Here is a 16,756-nt window from a genome sequence, read left to right on the forward strand (position 1 = left end):
ACTCGTCGCCGCAGGTGACCCTCATAAGAGGGCGGACACCGTAGTGCCACAAGATGGCAAGCGCACTAGCCTTCTGGTGTCCAGAGGCTGGAAGGCCGCTGCTGTGACGTCACTTCTGCTAGGGGAGGGGGGGAACGGGGTATTTAGGCTTCCCCCCTCCCTTCGAGCGGCCTCTTTGTGCTCTTGCTGCCCTCGATGTTGGTGCTCAGGACCTTCAGGATCAAAGGTGAGAGGCGCCCCCCCCCCCCCTTCGTGCTCGCTCCCCCCATTAGGGGGTTTGAGACGGGCCGGGCGGCCTGCTTAGTATCGGGCCGCTGAAGCTGGGTCATGTACATGTAAAAACTATGCACAGTAACCCCTTTTTGTGTAGTTTTGTTTTTGGGGGGCTGGGCACTGGGCGGGGTACCTTGCCATGGGGTAGCGATTTATCTATATCATGTGTAGCAGTTTATGTATTATCTAACGTGCATTTCGTAGTGACTATCTTCCGACCTGCGGGTCGGGTCTCCGGAGGTTTTTCTCTTTTCTGGGCAGTGGGTGTGTCTCATGTCTCTGCGTGCTCGCCTCCGGCCCTGCGGACCGGGGTTTGATTCCATCTTAAGCGGTTTTGGCTATCTTTAATAATAGTAATTATTATATAGTATTATTAATGTTGAATATTTGAAGTTATTTTGCAGCGTCTCGCTCCTAATACTTTTCCCAAGCGAGGCAGCGGGTCGCGGCTGCCCCCTCCCTTCCCAGTGTTAGTCTGCCAGACATCGGGCACACTAGAGGAGCGGCTTGGCTGCCCGCGATTTTTCTAGGTGGTCTCTCCTCAGACCCTCTGGGCCTAGAAGTCCCTCGCACGCACTTTTGTAGTCTAGCGGTGCCTCGAGACCCCCTAATAGCCGCGGGTCATGGGGTCCAGCAGTGGCCATCTTTAGGGGCGCCATTGTCCGGCCGCATGGGTCTGGGTGCCCAAGCGGACATTTTAGGGGGCAGTCTGTCCCTTCGGTTCTACGGGGGAGGGGCGTGGGTGCGTGGCCATTTTGGGCAGCGTTCGTCATGCCCACCAAGTATTGCAGGGGCTGGAATGTTACGGGGCTACACCGCTTTCGCCTTGGTGTGCACTCGTCCTCCGTCGTGCCTTGGAGTTCCTCCCTGCATTTTCCACGTTCCATTCATCTCCCGACCTCTCCGTTTCGGCAGAGATAGTTGTGTCGTGCTCTGGTTATGATTTTCGCTGTCCATCGACTAGGGGTTCAAGCGTGCTGCCATCGGAGCTTTCGCCAGGCACGCGTGTGTACTTCGTGTCTGTGTGGCCTAATTTACTGGGCGTTTGACTTTCAGTTCTTTTGCTCTGGCTGAGTTAGGGAGTCCATGCAGCGTCGGTCCACCATCTCCCTCCTCTCCCGGGGTTCTCCTTAGAGCAGTGCCATTAGCACGGTGGTTAGTGCCGGTGTCTCCACAGCTTGTGGCATGGGTTCGATTCCCGCCATCGCGTGGCGGGATGGTTTTAAAAATTTCAATTAAATATCTGTTTCATATTTAATAACATTCAATTTTCCCCACCGGGGGAGGGGCCGCGCGGCCTGAGGGCTGCTCCTGCCGGGCGTCCCGGGTTTTGAGGTCTTTCCCTCACCTTGCCCTGCACTGCACCCGTGCGGGGAGTGCCGGACGGTGATCGCATTGCCATCCGAACACTAACAATAGATAAAAATCTTGTGTTAAAACATTTTGTGCCACTGTGGGGCCTTGGGAAGACTCTGGGGAGGCAGCAGAATTGAAAGTCCAGGCCTTCATCCTGTGGGCAAAGGATAACAAAAAGAGCCACTCTTGGATATCAGGCCACCTAGCAGCCATTAGTAACAAGGCCAAGTTGAAAGGACAGGCGGACCCTACCAGGGCATTTGTCATTAGGGCAGCTTTAAAAGGGTGGGCTAGAGGTGAACCCAAAGTGCCCGACAACAGATCACCTATTGATTTTATAACCCTCCAGAGACTGATCTTGTGTTTACCTCAGGTTACTTCCTCCGCCCACGAGTCTGCCTTGTTTGCAGACGCTTTCAGTTTAGCATTTTTTTGGAGCTTTTAGGATCTCTGAGCTGGTTGTCAAATCCAAGAATGACACGTCAGGTGTAGCATTGTCCCTGCAGGACGTTGTGGTATTGGGGGACACGCTCAAGATCACCCTGCGCCAATCCAAAACTGATCAGCGGGGAAGGGGGATAGAATTTTGGTTACAAAGCCTAGGCTCGGCCAAGTTTTGCCCCGTGAGCCTCCTGAATGCCTACCTTGCCATCCGCCCCTCCAGTGAGGGATATCTCCTCTTGCATTCAGATGGGACACCGCTTACTAAATACCAAGTGGAACATGTCTTGCACGCTTGCTTGTTTTCGGCAGGTGTCTCAACGCTGGGCAAAAAATACAGCACCCACTCTTTCCTCATAGGTGCAGCCACAACTGCATCCTCTGAAGGGGTACACGTAGAGGTCATCAAACAATTAGGGAGATGGTCTTCTGACTGTTACAAAAGGTACATCAGACCAGACAGCAGCAGGTAGTGCTCAGCGAGCACAGGATATGTGTTAAGTTTTGTTCTGGGACGTGAAGCAGCAACTGTGAATGTTGGGCACTCTTGGCCCTGTCCCACGAACTGTGATTTGCTGTGTGGGTTTTGCAGTGTGGTATTTTTTACCAGTGTGTTTTATTGCATGTTTTAATAAATAAGTTACATACAACACTTCTCTTTATTTACCAGGAACAACGGTCTGGGTGCTGGGCCACGAGGGGGTTTCCAAGTTGGCCCTGTGGGCAGAAAGCAGGAAGTGGACTCATGGGTTTAGTAAAACTAAGTTTGTTTGGCGAGGAATTGCTGGCTTGCGGTGGAGCGGGGTGCTGGGCTTGCTAACACAAGAATTACAAGGGAATGCCCACCCCCCAGACGTGCTTATCCTGCACCTGGGAGGGAATGACTTGCCTATCCTAAGTAAAAGGTTCCTACTGAGGGACATGAAAGCGAACATCACCAAGATCAGCAATTTATTAGGACCTTGCGAACTATGGTGGTCTGAGATCACACCACGCCGGGTTTGGCTAGGTGCTTGCTCTGGGCAAGCAATAGAAGTGGTGCGAAGGAAGGTAAACTGCACAATGCGGAAATTCGCAGAGCTGATGGGCTTTGGCTTCATTCGACATGGGGAACTGCACGCCAAAGCCACTGGCTGCCTTGATGATGAAGGAGTCCACCTTTACAAAGTAGGCATGGATTTATTCCTGTTGGACATTCAGGAAGCCCTTCTCTCAGCAGGCTGTATCTAGGAAGTTAGCTCTGGTGGGGGTCCCTGTCCGTGACGGTCGCCACATCCAGGGCTGTAGAGGAGTTACAGGATGATCCAGAGGCGAAAGGTACTCAGGAGTACCCTATGCAGAAGCACAAAGGGTGCTGAGGCCAATATACCTGGGAGATCTGTGCAGTGGACCCTGGGGGTGCGACGGCGCCCCGTTATCCTACGGGCGGTTGGTTACCTGGACAACCGGGGGTTGCTTGAACGCTCCGCCCCTCGTAGGGGGGGGGTGTGAGCTAGAAGGTGGACCAATGGTTCGCCGGACAGGTGAGGGGCTATCCTCTCACCACAACCGCTATGCCCCGTCTGGCCAAGGCTGCGGGCTACTTGGCCTATCAGGTGGCAAGCTGCGAGGGGCGGCTTGCATTTGGATCATCTGTAAGTTAACCCACCATGTTTTGGCATTTTATGCTAATAAACCTGCAGCTACTTTTTCCCAACAACAAGTTGTCTTGTCTACTTATTTATGTTGTGCAACATGTATTGTTGGTGGGATGGTGTGCGGGCCGATATAGGCACTATGGTGAAAATGTCCTGTTCTTGTGAATCCAGAGAAATTATATCCGAATGAGGGGGTTTGGAGGCCTTGAGAGAGGTCACATGTAGCTGAATATAGTACTTGTGTTGTTTTAATAAAAAAAGCACCACTTTCATCGCAGAATCTACTTTATTCAGCCCCAGGGGGCCTCCAAGCTTTGTAAACCGCGCAGCAGGTGAGACATGATGTGTGTGGGGGACGGAGGAGAGGAGGGGAGAGACACTGAGGACAACGCAGAGCACCTTGAGATCACGTGATCTGCTGCAGCGCACATGATGTGGTCCCTAGATCCGCACCAGGCCCAACCGTGCAGGATCAGCGATCACTCCTCTCGCGTGAGCTGCAGATTATTAAAATCACAAAAGGAAGTAACAGATCCGCGCCTCACCCTGAACCTGCAAACGGAAGCACCTAGAGAACAAGCGAATTCCTTGATTTCTTAACCACGCCTCCACCCTGTAATCTCCTGTGTCCTCCGGGGTTACTTCAGACAGCTCCAGGCTCCCGGAAGGAAAAGCCTGACAGTTCGGCCGGCATTTCCGAACCTCGACTCCATTTCTGATCTTAGCCACAAATTTGGACGTGTTCTTTGTCCAATCGAAGTCACAAATCCCGGAACAGCCGGCCACCTCTGAGTCACTGAGCTGGAGCAGGGCGGGTCCCCCGGGGGCCACATACACCAGGGCACATGTCTCTCCTCCAGCAGACAGACCTGTGGGAAGGAATGAGAGAAGAGAGAGGGGGGGGCAGGTGAGTCACTGTGGACAATATGGAGGCGCACTGGAGTCCCTGGAGGGGAGGAACATACAAGAGGGTGCATTCAGCACACGCACACACACACTATACACCTACAAACACACACCACACACACACCATACACACACACACACACACACTATACACCTACAAACACACACCACACACACACCATACACACACACACGCACACACGTACACACCATGCAGGCGATGGCACACATACCATGCCAACACACAAACACGCATACACACACACATGCACACACACCATACACACGCACACATACACACACACCATACACACAAGCTAACACACGCAGACGCACACGCACACGCACACACCATACACATGCACGTACACACACACACGCACACACGCACACACACACGCACAATACACACATACACACCATACACACACACAATACACACACACAATACGCACACACACACCATACACACCCACCATACACACACAATACACACGCACACACCATACACACCCACCATACACACGCACACACCATACACACACACACGCACACACACACACACACGCACACATCATACACACACACCATACAAACGCACACACACACACCCTCACACACACACACACACACGCGCACACAGGCGCACACCATACACACACACACCATACACACGCACACACACACACACCCTCACACACACATGCACACACGCACACAAACACGCAAACACACCATACACACACATACCACGCAAAAACACCACACACACACGCACACACACAAGCGTCCACCGCTGTCCTTCATCTTCAGGGGTTAGGAATGATAGAAGGTGGCTTCGAGCTCTGCACCCCGAGACCAGGCCCTGGGGTACACGTGGAGGGGTGCTGGGAGCTATGAGGCCCAATCTAAGATCAAGGGACCATCTCTAGAGCACTGGAGATCACATCTGTATTGATGAGGTAATCTGTCGAGCACCAGAGACCGCATCTGGAGTGATGAGGTAATCTGTCGAGCACCAGAGACCGCATCTGTATTGATGAGATAATCTGTTGAGCACTGGAGACCACATCTGGAGTAATGAGTTAATCTGTTGGAGACTGCATCTATAGTGAAGAGGTAATCTGTCGAGCAGTGGAGATCATATCTGGAGTAATGAGTAGGGGTGGGCGGAATTTGCGGAATTCACTTTTGCAAACTATCGCGAAAATGTCAAAAATCTCCTCAAACACGCGTAAATATAGAGAAGACGCAGAAGTTTTTTCCCCCCGCCTGTTCGAGTGATCGCGTTGATAAATGTCTCGCCAACTTGCCCATGCGGTCGCCATCTTGTTTTTACTTGTCCCGCCCACTCGTGATGCCTATTTCCTGTTCGGGGTCGCGATTGACGTGTTCGCGATTGCAAACTTACGCGCGACCGGCTACCAACAATCCAACATAGGAAAACTCGTCGGCGAACGCAGGGACCCGTACGCGAGAACGCATTTTTACAGCGCGAGCAAGAAAAAACTTCCGTTTCGCTGAAGATTGCAAAAGTTTTGACATTTTTGTGCTCTCGGCGGAACGCGAAAATGTCAAATTATCACAATTTCCACGAGTGGAACACAATTTACCGCCCAGGCCTCGTAATGAGGTAATCTGTCGAGCACTGGAGACCACATCTGCAGTGATGAGGTAATCTGTCTAGAACTGGAGACCGAATCTGCAGTGATGAAGTTGTGAGAACTTGACCTGGCATATGCTGTCCACTATTCTAGTGGGCACCTTGCACCAGTCCGATCGACCCTTATTGATAGTAAGTTTAAAGACAACCTATATATGAAGCTATCCTAGTGGAGAGCAGCCTTCAGGCTAAGTCTTGAATGAATGTAAAGCAGCTTGGTTTCCCAGTCTATAATCTCATAAATGACCAAATGAATGGAGAACCACACCAGGGATATACATAAAATATATGTATTTATTCTAATCACACCTCTTCCGTTTCTTTATGAGGCTAGAGCTAAAAGTACATACAGTAAACTTATTTAGCACACAGTAAATTAGCACAATATACGTTGATCCCTAGGAGCGTACCAAACCATATATTAAGTAAGTGGTATAAGAACCACGACTGACATAGATACATGGCCTAGAGACTTTAGAACCGCTGGGGCCACCAGGAACCACCCAAAGCAGTGACACAGGGGACAACTTGGGACGCGTGCAGTGTCTAAACACAGCCGCAAATCACTTTTAACTTCTATGTGGAAAGTCATGGTTGGAATTTTAAAGATAAAGGACACTTAGAAGAGGACTTGGAGCAAACCCCTTTAGAACTAGGAGGTTCTAGAGTCAACACTCATGGGAGCACCGGAGTACTCGAGTTACCTCACCCAGGAAGCCGGGTGCATAGGTGTCTTTTCGTGTCGGGTTTCGTCGCCGATTTCAATGGAGAGCTGCAAAGAAGTGCTGTATGCGACCAGAGGAAAAGTGTCCGGGTGGATCCAAGGGTGGATCAAAGATCTGAAGAACCTGAAAGCAGAGGGGACGGAGTCTGGGTCACTAGCCAGTGACCAGGAAGGTGATGAGCAGATGCCCACCGATGTCGGGTGATTTTAGTTGAAGAAGGTGAAGCTTGACTCTTCAGCCACGAGGTCCCGGAGATGTTGATGATGACCAGGAGCTGGATTCGAGCTGTCCCACAAAAGATGTCGAGTGCTGCGGTCTCGGTGCCCGGACTGGACCCAACAAGCCTTGGCAACAGTAACCCACGCAGAAAGCAGTAATCTGCTTTGGTGCAGACCAGCAAGGTTTGGGAGACTCACCTCTTGGTAGGGAGTCAGGGCACCTCTCGAGCAACCAGGAAAACCCAAGAAAAAGTAGAGTTACCTTCGAGGAGACCCACCAGTCAACAGACTAGGGATCGCGAAGAAGCCTTGAACTGTAATGCAAGAAGCAGGCCCACGGAACATTCGTGGAGTGTAGGTCCACAATTTTCGGTGTAGATGGGACTTGGGCTAGAAGTAACCCAAAGCACAACTTCAGGAAGGATCAGGAAGTCAATGCACTTAGCAAATGTGCACAGTGCCCAGTTTTCCGGTTCCATGTCACTCGTTCAGACTGCAGGTCTCAGCTTTGCTGAGGACTCGGGTCGGCCTTAAAGAAGTCGGAAAATCCTCTTCCTGGGCTGTAGGTACTTGGGAGTCCGGTGGGAGCTTCGAAGATACAGACCGGCAAATGCTTTGCTGGTGCCTGTTTGAACAGGGGAGTAACTCCTTGACCCCAAGGGAGATTCTTCCGTCTTCTAGTCGAAATAGAATGGACTGGGGTCCCATACTTATACTAAGATAAGGGGTTGGACATACTCAGGGGACATACCTGTGAGAGGGTCAGGGGAGAGGGGTGGTTACGCCCCTTACCCTTTGTCCAGTTTTCGCGCTAGAGCAGGGGCTGAGTGCCCCTGCAATTGGTTTGAACTGGGGTATGCACAGGGACACCAAGTGTGCCCCCAGCGCTGTCTGAAAAGCATTCTCTGAATGCACCCACTCAGCCCCAATACACTAAAGCCTGTCTGGGAGGTGGAAACCTATTGTCCAGGCTTCCCCTGCTGGAGTTTCGTCCAGCAGCAGGAGGTCAGACCCGTGTCTGTGGCTGCAGCATCCGTTTTGTGATGCTGGGGCTCTTTTAAACTATTACCGGTTAGACCAGTGTGTACATGTCTCTCCCTCTAGAAGGGTGGAATTCTACCTCCGCCACCAGGACTGGTGGGGGGGGGGGTATGATTTTCAAAGTGTTTGACACCAAACACAACATGTTTCGATGCAGCCATTCCAAAGTTAACATTTACCGCGAGGTTATAATGCACTTAAGAGTATGTGGTATGGATGTATTACAGAACAGCCTCAGAGAATAGATTACGAAAGCTGCAGAGGGTCCTGCTTATGCATGGGCACCCTCTAACACAAAACCAAGTACTCTTTCTTCAGGATTGTTAAGGCCTGTGATAGGAGTGACTTATAGGTTTATATGTATCTGTAATTAAAGATAGATATAGGTAGCCTATATCTTAGTAAGGGGTGCATGTACCACCTTACCCATGCTGCAGTAGCAGACCTGTGGTGCCATTTTGGAAGGATTCCCAGGGTGGCATAATACATGCTTCAGCCCCTGGTAGGCCTCTGGGGTACCTATGCCCTTGGTACCTAAGGTACCATATACTAGGGACTCTCAAGGGTAACCCGGTAACCAATCTGGAGTGTACCTAAAGTACATGCAATCAATTTAGAGAGGAAGCAGCTAGGCTAGGGTCCTGAATAGCAGGGCCCCAGTCAGACTAAATTCGACAAACAGTGAAACACCAGCAAAAAGTGGGGGTAACCGTAGTATGCAGATCCTACTCTCCTACAAGGTAATCTGTCTAGCACAGGAGACCCCATCTGGAGTGATGAGGTAATATGTGTAGCATTGGAGACGACATCTGCAGTGATGAGGTAATCTGTCGACCTCTGGAGACCGCATCTGCAGTGATGAGGTAATCTGTCGAGCACTGGGGACCGCATCTGCAGTGATGAGGTAATCTGTTGAGCACTGGCGAAAGCATCTGCAGTGATGATGTAATCTGTCGACCTCTGGAGACTGCATCTGCAGTGATGAGGTAATCTGTTGAGCACTGGCGAAAGCATCTGCAGTGATGAGGTAATCTGTCGACCTCTGGAGACCGCATCTGCAGTGATGATGTAATCTGTCGAGCACTGGGGACCGCATCTGCAGTGATGAGGTAATCTGTTGAGCACTGGCGAAAGCATCTGCAGTGATGAGGTAATCTGTTGAGCACTGGCGAAAGCATCTGCAGTGATGATGTAATCTGTTGAGCACTGGAGATAGCATCTACAGTGATAAGGTAATCTGTCTAGGTAGGACTGGGGATCGCAACCCTTAAAGAAGGGAATGATGCTGCAATTCAAACTGGAGGATGAGGGTATAATCTGTTTACAATGTGATGGACAAGCTCCAGCTATCCACAAACAAAATAATCAGATGGAACACACCATTTAACAAACGCTGAGGACCCCCTGCACCCAAATTGCAAAGGTCGCTACAGCCAAACCTCCAACAGTCCTCCTCAGGGAAGCAAAAGGGCACAACACAGGGACAGGAGGTGTTTTGGAAGGTGAGGTGCTTCATGGGTACTTCATTCACCCAAACATTGAAATAAAGAATCCATCCAAACCATCATTCACCAAAACGGGAGAACTAACACCAGCACCCATAAACGGCAGCCACAGTAACAGAGCATCAGCACCCACAAACCATCAGCCATAGAAACAGAAGAAGTCACACCAGAAGCAACAATCACCAAACAGAGAAATAATAGAAGAGCCAACATCTGTGCCCATTGCCATCAGCCACAGAAACAGAAGTTCATCGGCACCTACAAACCATCAGTCATAGAAACAGAAGAGGTCACACCAGAATCAACAATCACCAAACATAGACATAAAAGAAAACCTAACACCAGCAGCCATAGCCATCTACCACAGAAACAGAAGATCATCGGCACCTATAAACCATCAGTCATAGAAACAGAAGATGTACCACTAGATGCAACATTCACCAAACATAGACATAAAAGAAAACCTAACTCCAGCAGCCTTAGCCATCTACTCCAGAAACAGAAGACCGACCATTGGCACCCACAATCCATCATTCATGGAAACAGAAGAGGTCACATCAAAAGAAACAATCCCCAAACATAGAAATAAAGCATACCTTACACCAGCAGCCACAGCCATCAGCCTTAGAAACAGAACATCAGCACTCACAATCCATCAGTCAAAGAAACAGAAGAAGTCACTCCAGAAGCAACAATCATCAAATGTAGAAATAAAAGAAGACCTAACACCAGGACTCATAGCTGGAATCCACAGAAACTGAAGATCATCAGCACCCACAATCCATCAGTCATAGAAACAGAGGAGGTACCACCAGAAGCAAAAATCACCAAACATAGAAATAACAGAAGACCAAACACCAGCAGCCATAGCCATCAGCCGCAGAAATGGAAAAACTAGCACCACCACCCTCAGTATTCAACCATGGAGAGAGATGAATTAAGTCCAGCACACACAGATCTGCGCTACAGAAACAGAACTAATGACGGCACCTACAGTCATTGAAAGAGAAGAAGTAACTCTAGAACCCCACCAATCAGTTATAAAGAGAAAGAGTAAAAGACCAGCAACTACAACCCTCAATCACATAAATAAAGGAACTAACAACCACAGTATCAACCATACAAAGAAAAGAACTAAAGAACTACGGCCAGAACCCACAGCAAAGGAGATACAGAATCTGAAAACCAAGCACCACAAGACCTAGAACCAGCACCCTTACAGTTCAGCCTTAGAAAGTGGTGACGGAGGGTCAAAACATGCATCCATCCGCTATAGAAAGAAAATAACTAATATCAGCACACAAAGCCACCAGCCACTGGCACAGATGAAGTAGCACCAGCACAAAACAGAGACACATTCACAAAACAGAAGACATACCATCACCACCCACACTCATGAAACACAGAAACAGAAGATGTACCACCAGCACCCACACACCTCAGCACAGAACGTTAACATACAACTAGGGCCACAGCCAGAAGGACAGAAACAGAAAAACTAGCTGCAGCATTTATACCTCTAGAAACAGAACAACTAACACCAGTAGCCACATACCCTGGCCATAGCATAGAACTAGTAAAGCCACCACCCACAGCAGCAGAAGACAGAAGAGCTACCACCAGTACCCAGTGCTACCACCAGAAACAGGAAAGTATATTCTATAAAGTATTTAGAGAAGCTGAAATCTCCTTACCAAAGTATGCGAGCAGGAAGAGACAGAGAACCGCCATTGAAGCTTCTGGGGCGAGGCAGCAGCTGAGCTGTCTGGGAGGGGATGTTAAAACACATAAGAAGTAAAGAGGAAATACAGCTCAAGCAGGAAGCACTAGAATGCTGCACACATGAAATGGGAAGTGAAAGACACCACAGAGGGGCCTCACACCACTGCACAAGCAGCCACGAGTCTCAGCAGTCTGTGCACACAGGCACATCACACCACTTCACAAGCAGACACGAGTCTCAGCAGTCTGAGCACAGAGGCCCATCACATCACATCACTGTACAAGCAGACACGAGTCTGAGCAGTCAGCGTATGCATGCACATCACATCACACAACAGCCCAAGCAGGCACACGTCTCAGCAGTCTGTGTACACAGACACATCACATCACACAACAGCCCAAGCAGGCACACGTCTCAGCAGTCTGTGTACACAGACACATCACATCACACAACAGCCCAAGCAGGCACACGTCTCAGCAGTCTGTGTACACAGACACATCACATCACACAACTGCACAAGTTGGCTCAAGTCTCAGCAGTCTGTGCACAGAAGCAGATCACATCACACCACCGCACAAGCAGACACGGGTCTCATCAGTCTGTGCACTCAGAGACATCACATCACACCACTGCACATGTGGACACAAGTCTCAGCAGCCTGTACACACAGGCATATCACACCACATCACATCACAACACGGCACAAGCAGACATGAGTCTCAGCAATCTGTGCATACAGACACCAGATGACACCACAGCTCAAGTACACACAAGTCTTGTCAGTCTGTGCACACAGGGAGATCACATCACACTGCTTCACAAGTAGAAACGAGTCTCAGTAGTCTGTGTGCATAGGCACATCACATCACATCACGCCACTGCACAAGCAGACAGACCCTCAGCAATCTGAGCACAGAGGCACATCACGCCACTGCACAAGCAGGCACGAGTCTCAGCAGTCTGCGTACACAGGCATGTCACATCAGACCACTGCACAAGCAAACATGAGTCTAAGCAGTCAGTGCATGCACGCACATCACATCACACAACAGCCCAAGCAGGCACACGTCTCAGCAGTCTATGCACACAGACACATCACATCACACAACTGCACAAGTTGACTCAAGTCTCATCAGTATGTGCACAGAAGCAGATCACATCACACCACTGCACAAGCAGACACGGGTCTCAGCAGTCTGTACACACAGGCATATCACATCACATCACATCACATTACAACACTGCACAAGCAGACATGAGTCTCAGCAATCTGTGCATACAGACACCAGATGACACCACGGCTCAAGTACACACGAGTCTTGTCAGTCTGTGCACACAGGGACATCACATCACACTGCTTCACAAGTAGACATGAGTCTCAGTAGTCTGTGTGCATAGGCACATCACATCACATCACATGACTGCAAAACAGACATGAGTCTCAGCAGTCTGTGCACACAGGTACATCACATCACGCCACTGCACAAGCAGACACGAGTCTCAGCAGTCTGTGCACACAGGCACATCACACCACTGTACAAGCAGACACGAGTCTCAGCAGTCTGTGCACACACGCACGTCACATCACACCACTGAAGAAGCAGACATGAGTCTCAGCAGTCTGTGCAGAGGCACATCACATCACACCACTGCACAAACAAATACGAGTCTCAGCAGTCTGCGTACACAAGCACATCACATCAGACCACTGCACAAGCAGACATGAGACTGAGCAGTCAGCGCATGCACGCACATCACATCACACAACAGCCTAAGCAGGAACGCGTCTCAGCAGTCTGTGCACACAGACACATCACATCACACGACTGCACAAGTTGACTCAAGTCTCAGCAGTCTGTGCACAGAAGCAGATCACATCACATCACTGCACAAGCAGACATGGGTCTCAGCAGTCTGTGCACTCAGAGACATCACATCACACCACTGCACACGTGGACACAAGTCTCAACAGCCTGTACACACAGGCATTACTCAACACATCACATCACAACACTGCACAAGCAGACATGAGTCTCAGCAATCTGTGCATACAGACACCAGATGACACCACAGCTCAAGTACACACGAGTCTTGTCAGTCTGTGCACACAAGGACATCACATCACACTGCTTCACAAGTAGAAACGAGTCTCAGTAGTCTGTGTGCATAGGCACATCACATCACATCACATTCCTGCACAAGCAGACATGAGTCTCAGCAGTCTGTGCACACAGGTACATCACATCACACCACTACACAAGCAGACACGAGTCTGAGTAGTCTGTGCACAGAGGCAGATCAAATCACACCACTGCACAAGCAGACACGAGTCTAAGTAGTCTGTGCACAGAGGCAGATCACATCACACCACTGCACAAGCAGACACGAGTCTGAGCAGTCAGCACGTGCACGCACATCACATCACACAACAGCCCAAGCAGCCACGCGTCTCAGCAGTCTGTGCACACAGACACATCACATCACACAACTGCACAAGTTGACTCAAGTTTCAGCAGTCTGTGCACTGAAGCAGATCACATCACACCACTGCACAAGCAGACACGGGTCTCAGCAGTCTTTGCACTCAGAGACATCACATCACACCACTGCACACGTGGACACACGTCTCAGCAGCCTGTACACACAGGCATATCACATCACATCACAACACTGCACAAGCAGACATGAGTCTCAGCAATCTGTGCATACAGACACCAGATGACACCACAGCTCACGTACACACGAGTCTCATCAGTCTGTGCACACAGTGACATCACATCCCACTGCTTCACAAGTAGAAACGAGTCTAAGTAGTCTGTGTGCATAGGCACATCACATCACATCACACGACTGCACAAGCAGACATGAGTCTCAGCAGTCTGTGCACACAGGTACATCACATCACGCCACTGCACAAGCAGACAGACCCTCAGCAATCTGAGCACAGAGGCACATCACGCCACTGAACAAGCAGGCACGAGTCTCAGCAGTCTGCGTACACAGGCACGTCACATCAGACCACTGCACAAGCAAACATGAGTCTGAGCAGTCAGTGCATGCACGCACATCACATCACACAACAGCCCAAGCAGGCACACGTCTCAGCAGTCTGTGCACAGACACATCACATCACACAACTGCACAAGTTGACTCAAGTCTCATCAGTATGTGCACAGAAGCAGATCACATCACACCACTGCACAAGCAGACACGGGTCTCAGCAGTCTGTACACACAGGCATATCACATCACATCACATCACAACACTGCACAAGCAGACATGAGTCTCAGCAATCTGTGCATACAGACACCAGATGACACCACGGCTCAAGTACACACGAGTCTTGTCAGTCTGTGCACACAGGGACATCACATCACACTGCTTCACAAGTAGACATGAGTCTCAGTAGTCTGTGTGCATAGGCACATCACATCACATCACATGACTGCAAAGCAGACACGAGTCTCAGCAGTCTGTGCACACAGGCACATCACACCACTCTACAAGCAGACACGAGTCTCAGCAGTCTGTGCACACACGCACGTCCCATCACACCACTGAAGAAGCAGACATGAGTCTCAGCAGTCTGTGCACAGAGGCACATCACACCACTGCACAAGCAGACACAAGTCTCAGAAGTCTGTGCACACAGGTGCATCACATCACACCACTGCACAAGCAGACACGAGTCTGAGCAGTCTGTGCAGAGGCAGATCACATCACACCACTGCACAAACAAATACGAGTCTCAGCAGTCTGCGTACACAAGCACGTCACATCAGACCACTGCACAGCAGACATGAGACTGAGCAGTCAGCGCATGCACGCACATCACATCACACAACAGCCTAAGCAGGAACGCGTCTCAGCAGTCTGTGCACACAGACACATCACATCACACGACTGCACAAGTTGACTCAAGTCTCAGCAGTCTGTGCACAGAAGCAGATCACATCACATCACTGCACAAGCAGACATGGGTCTCAGCAGTCTGTGCACTCAGATACATCACATCACACCACTGCACACGTGGACACAAGTCTCAACAGCCTGTACACACAGGCATTACTCAACACATCACATCACAACACTGCACAAGCAGACATGAGTCTCAGCAATCTGTGCATACAGACACCAGATGACACCACAGCTCAAGTACACACGAGTCTCGTCAGTCTGTACACACAAGGACATCACATCACACTGCTTCACAAGTAGACATGAGTCTCAGTAGTCTGTGTGCATAGGCACGTCACATCATGCAACTGCACAAGCAGACATGAGTCTCAGCAGTCTGTGCACAGAAGCAGATCACATCACACCACTGCACAAGCAGACACGGGTCTCAGCAGTCTGTGCACTCAGAGACATCACATCACACCACTGCACACGTGGACACACGTCTCAGCAGCCTCACACAGGCATATCACATCACAACACTGCACAAGCAGATATGAGTCTCAGCAATCTGTGCATACAGACACCAGATGACACCACAGCTCAAGTACACACGAGTCCCAGTCTGTGCACACAGTGGCATCACAACACACTGCTTCACAAGTAGAAACGAGTCTCAGTAGTCTGTGTGCATAGGCACATCACATCACATCACACGACTGCACAAGCATACATGAGTCTCAGCAGTCTGTGCACACAGGTACATCACATCACGCCACTGCACAAGCAGACATGGGTCTCAGCAGTCTGTGCACTCAGACACATCACATCACACCACTGCACAAGCAGACAGAGTCTCAGCAATCTGGGCATACAGACAGCAGATGACACCACAGCTCAAGTACACACGAGTCTTGTCAGTCTGTGCACACAGAGACATTACATCACACTGCTTCACAAGTAGACACGAGTCTCAGTAGTCTGTGTGCATAGGCACATTTCGCCACTGCACAAGCAGACACAAGTCTCAGAAGTCTGTGCACACAGGTGCATCAAATCACACCACTGCACTTTCAGACACGAGTCCGAGCAGTCTGTTCACACAGGTGCATCACATCACACCACTGCACATGCAGACACGAGTCTCATCAGTCTGTGCACTCAGAGACATTACATCACACCACTGCACATGTGGACACAAGTCTCAGCAACCGGTACACACAGGCATATCACATCACATCACAATACTGCACAAGCAGACATGAGTCTCAGCAATCTGTGCATACAGACACCAGATGACACCACAGCTCAAGTACACACGAGTCTTGTCAGTCTGTGCACAGAAGGACATCACATCACACTGCTTCACAA

General features: G+C 50.0%; 1 protein-coding gene across 1 annotated transcript in view; it reads right to left on the reverse strand.

Moving 5' to 3' along the window:
- Positions 1-16,756, reverse strand: part of LOC144773375 (uncharacterized) — a 127,206-nt gene that overhangs the window by 44,977 nt on the left and 65,473 nt on the right. The window contains exon 2 of the mRNA XM_078658345.1: positions 4,253-4,576. Within this exon, the coding sequence (XP_078514471.1) occupies positions 4,253-4,576 (324 nt within the window). The remainder of the gene's footprint in view (positions 1-4,252; positions 4,577-16,756) is intronic.

The sequence above is a fragment of the Lissotriton helveticus genome, chromosome 8, assembly GCF_964261635.1.
Source record: "Lissotriton helveticus chromosome 8, aLisHel1.1, whole genome shotgun sequence".
NCBI lineage: Eukaryota > Metazoa > Chordata > Amphibia > Caudata > Salamandridae > Lissotriton > Lissotriton helveticus.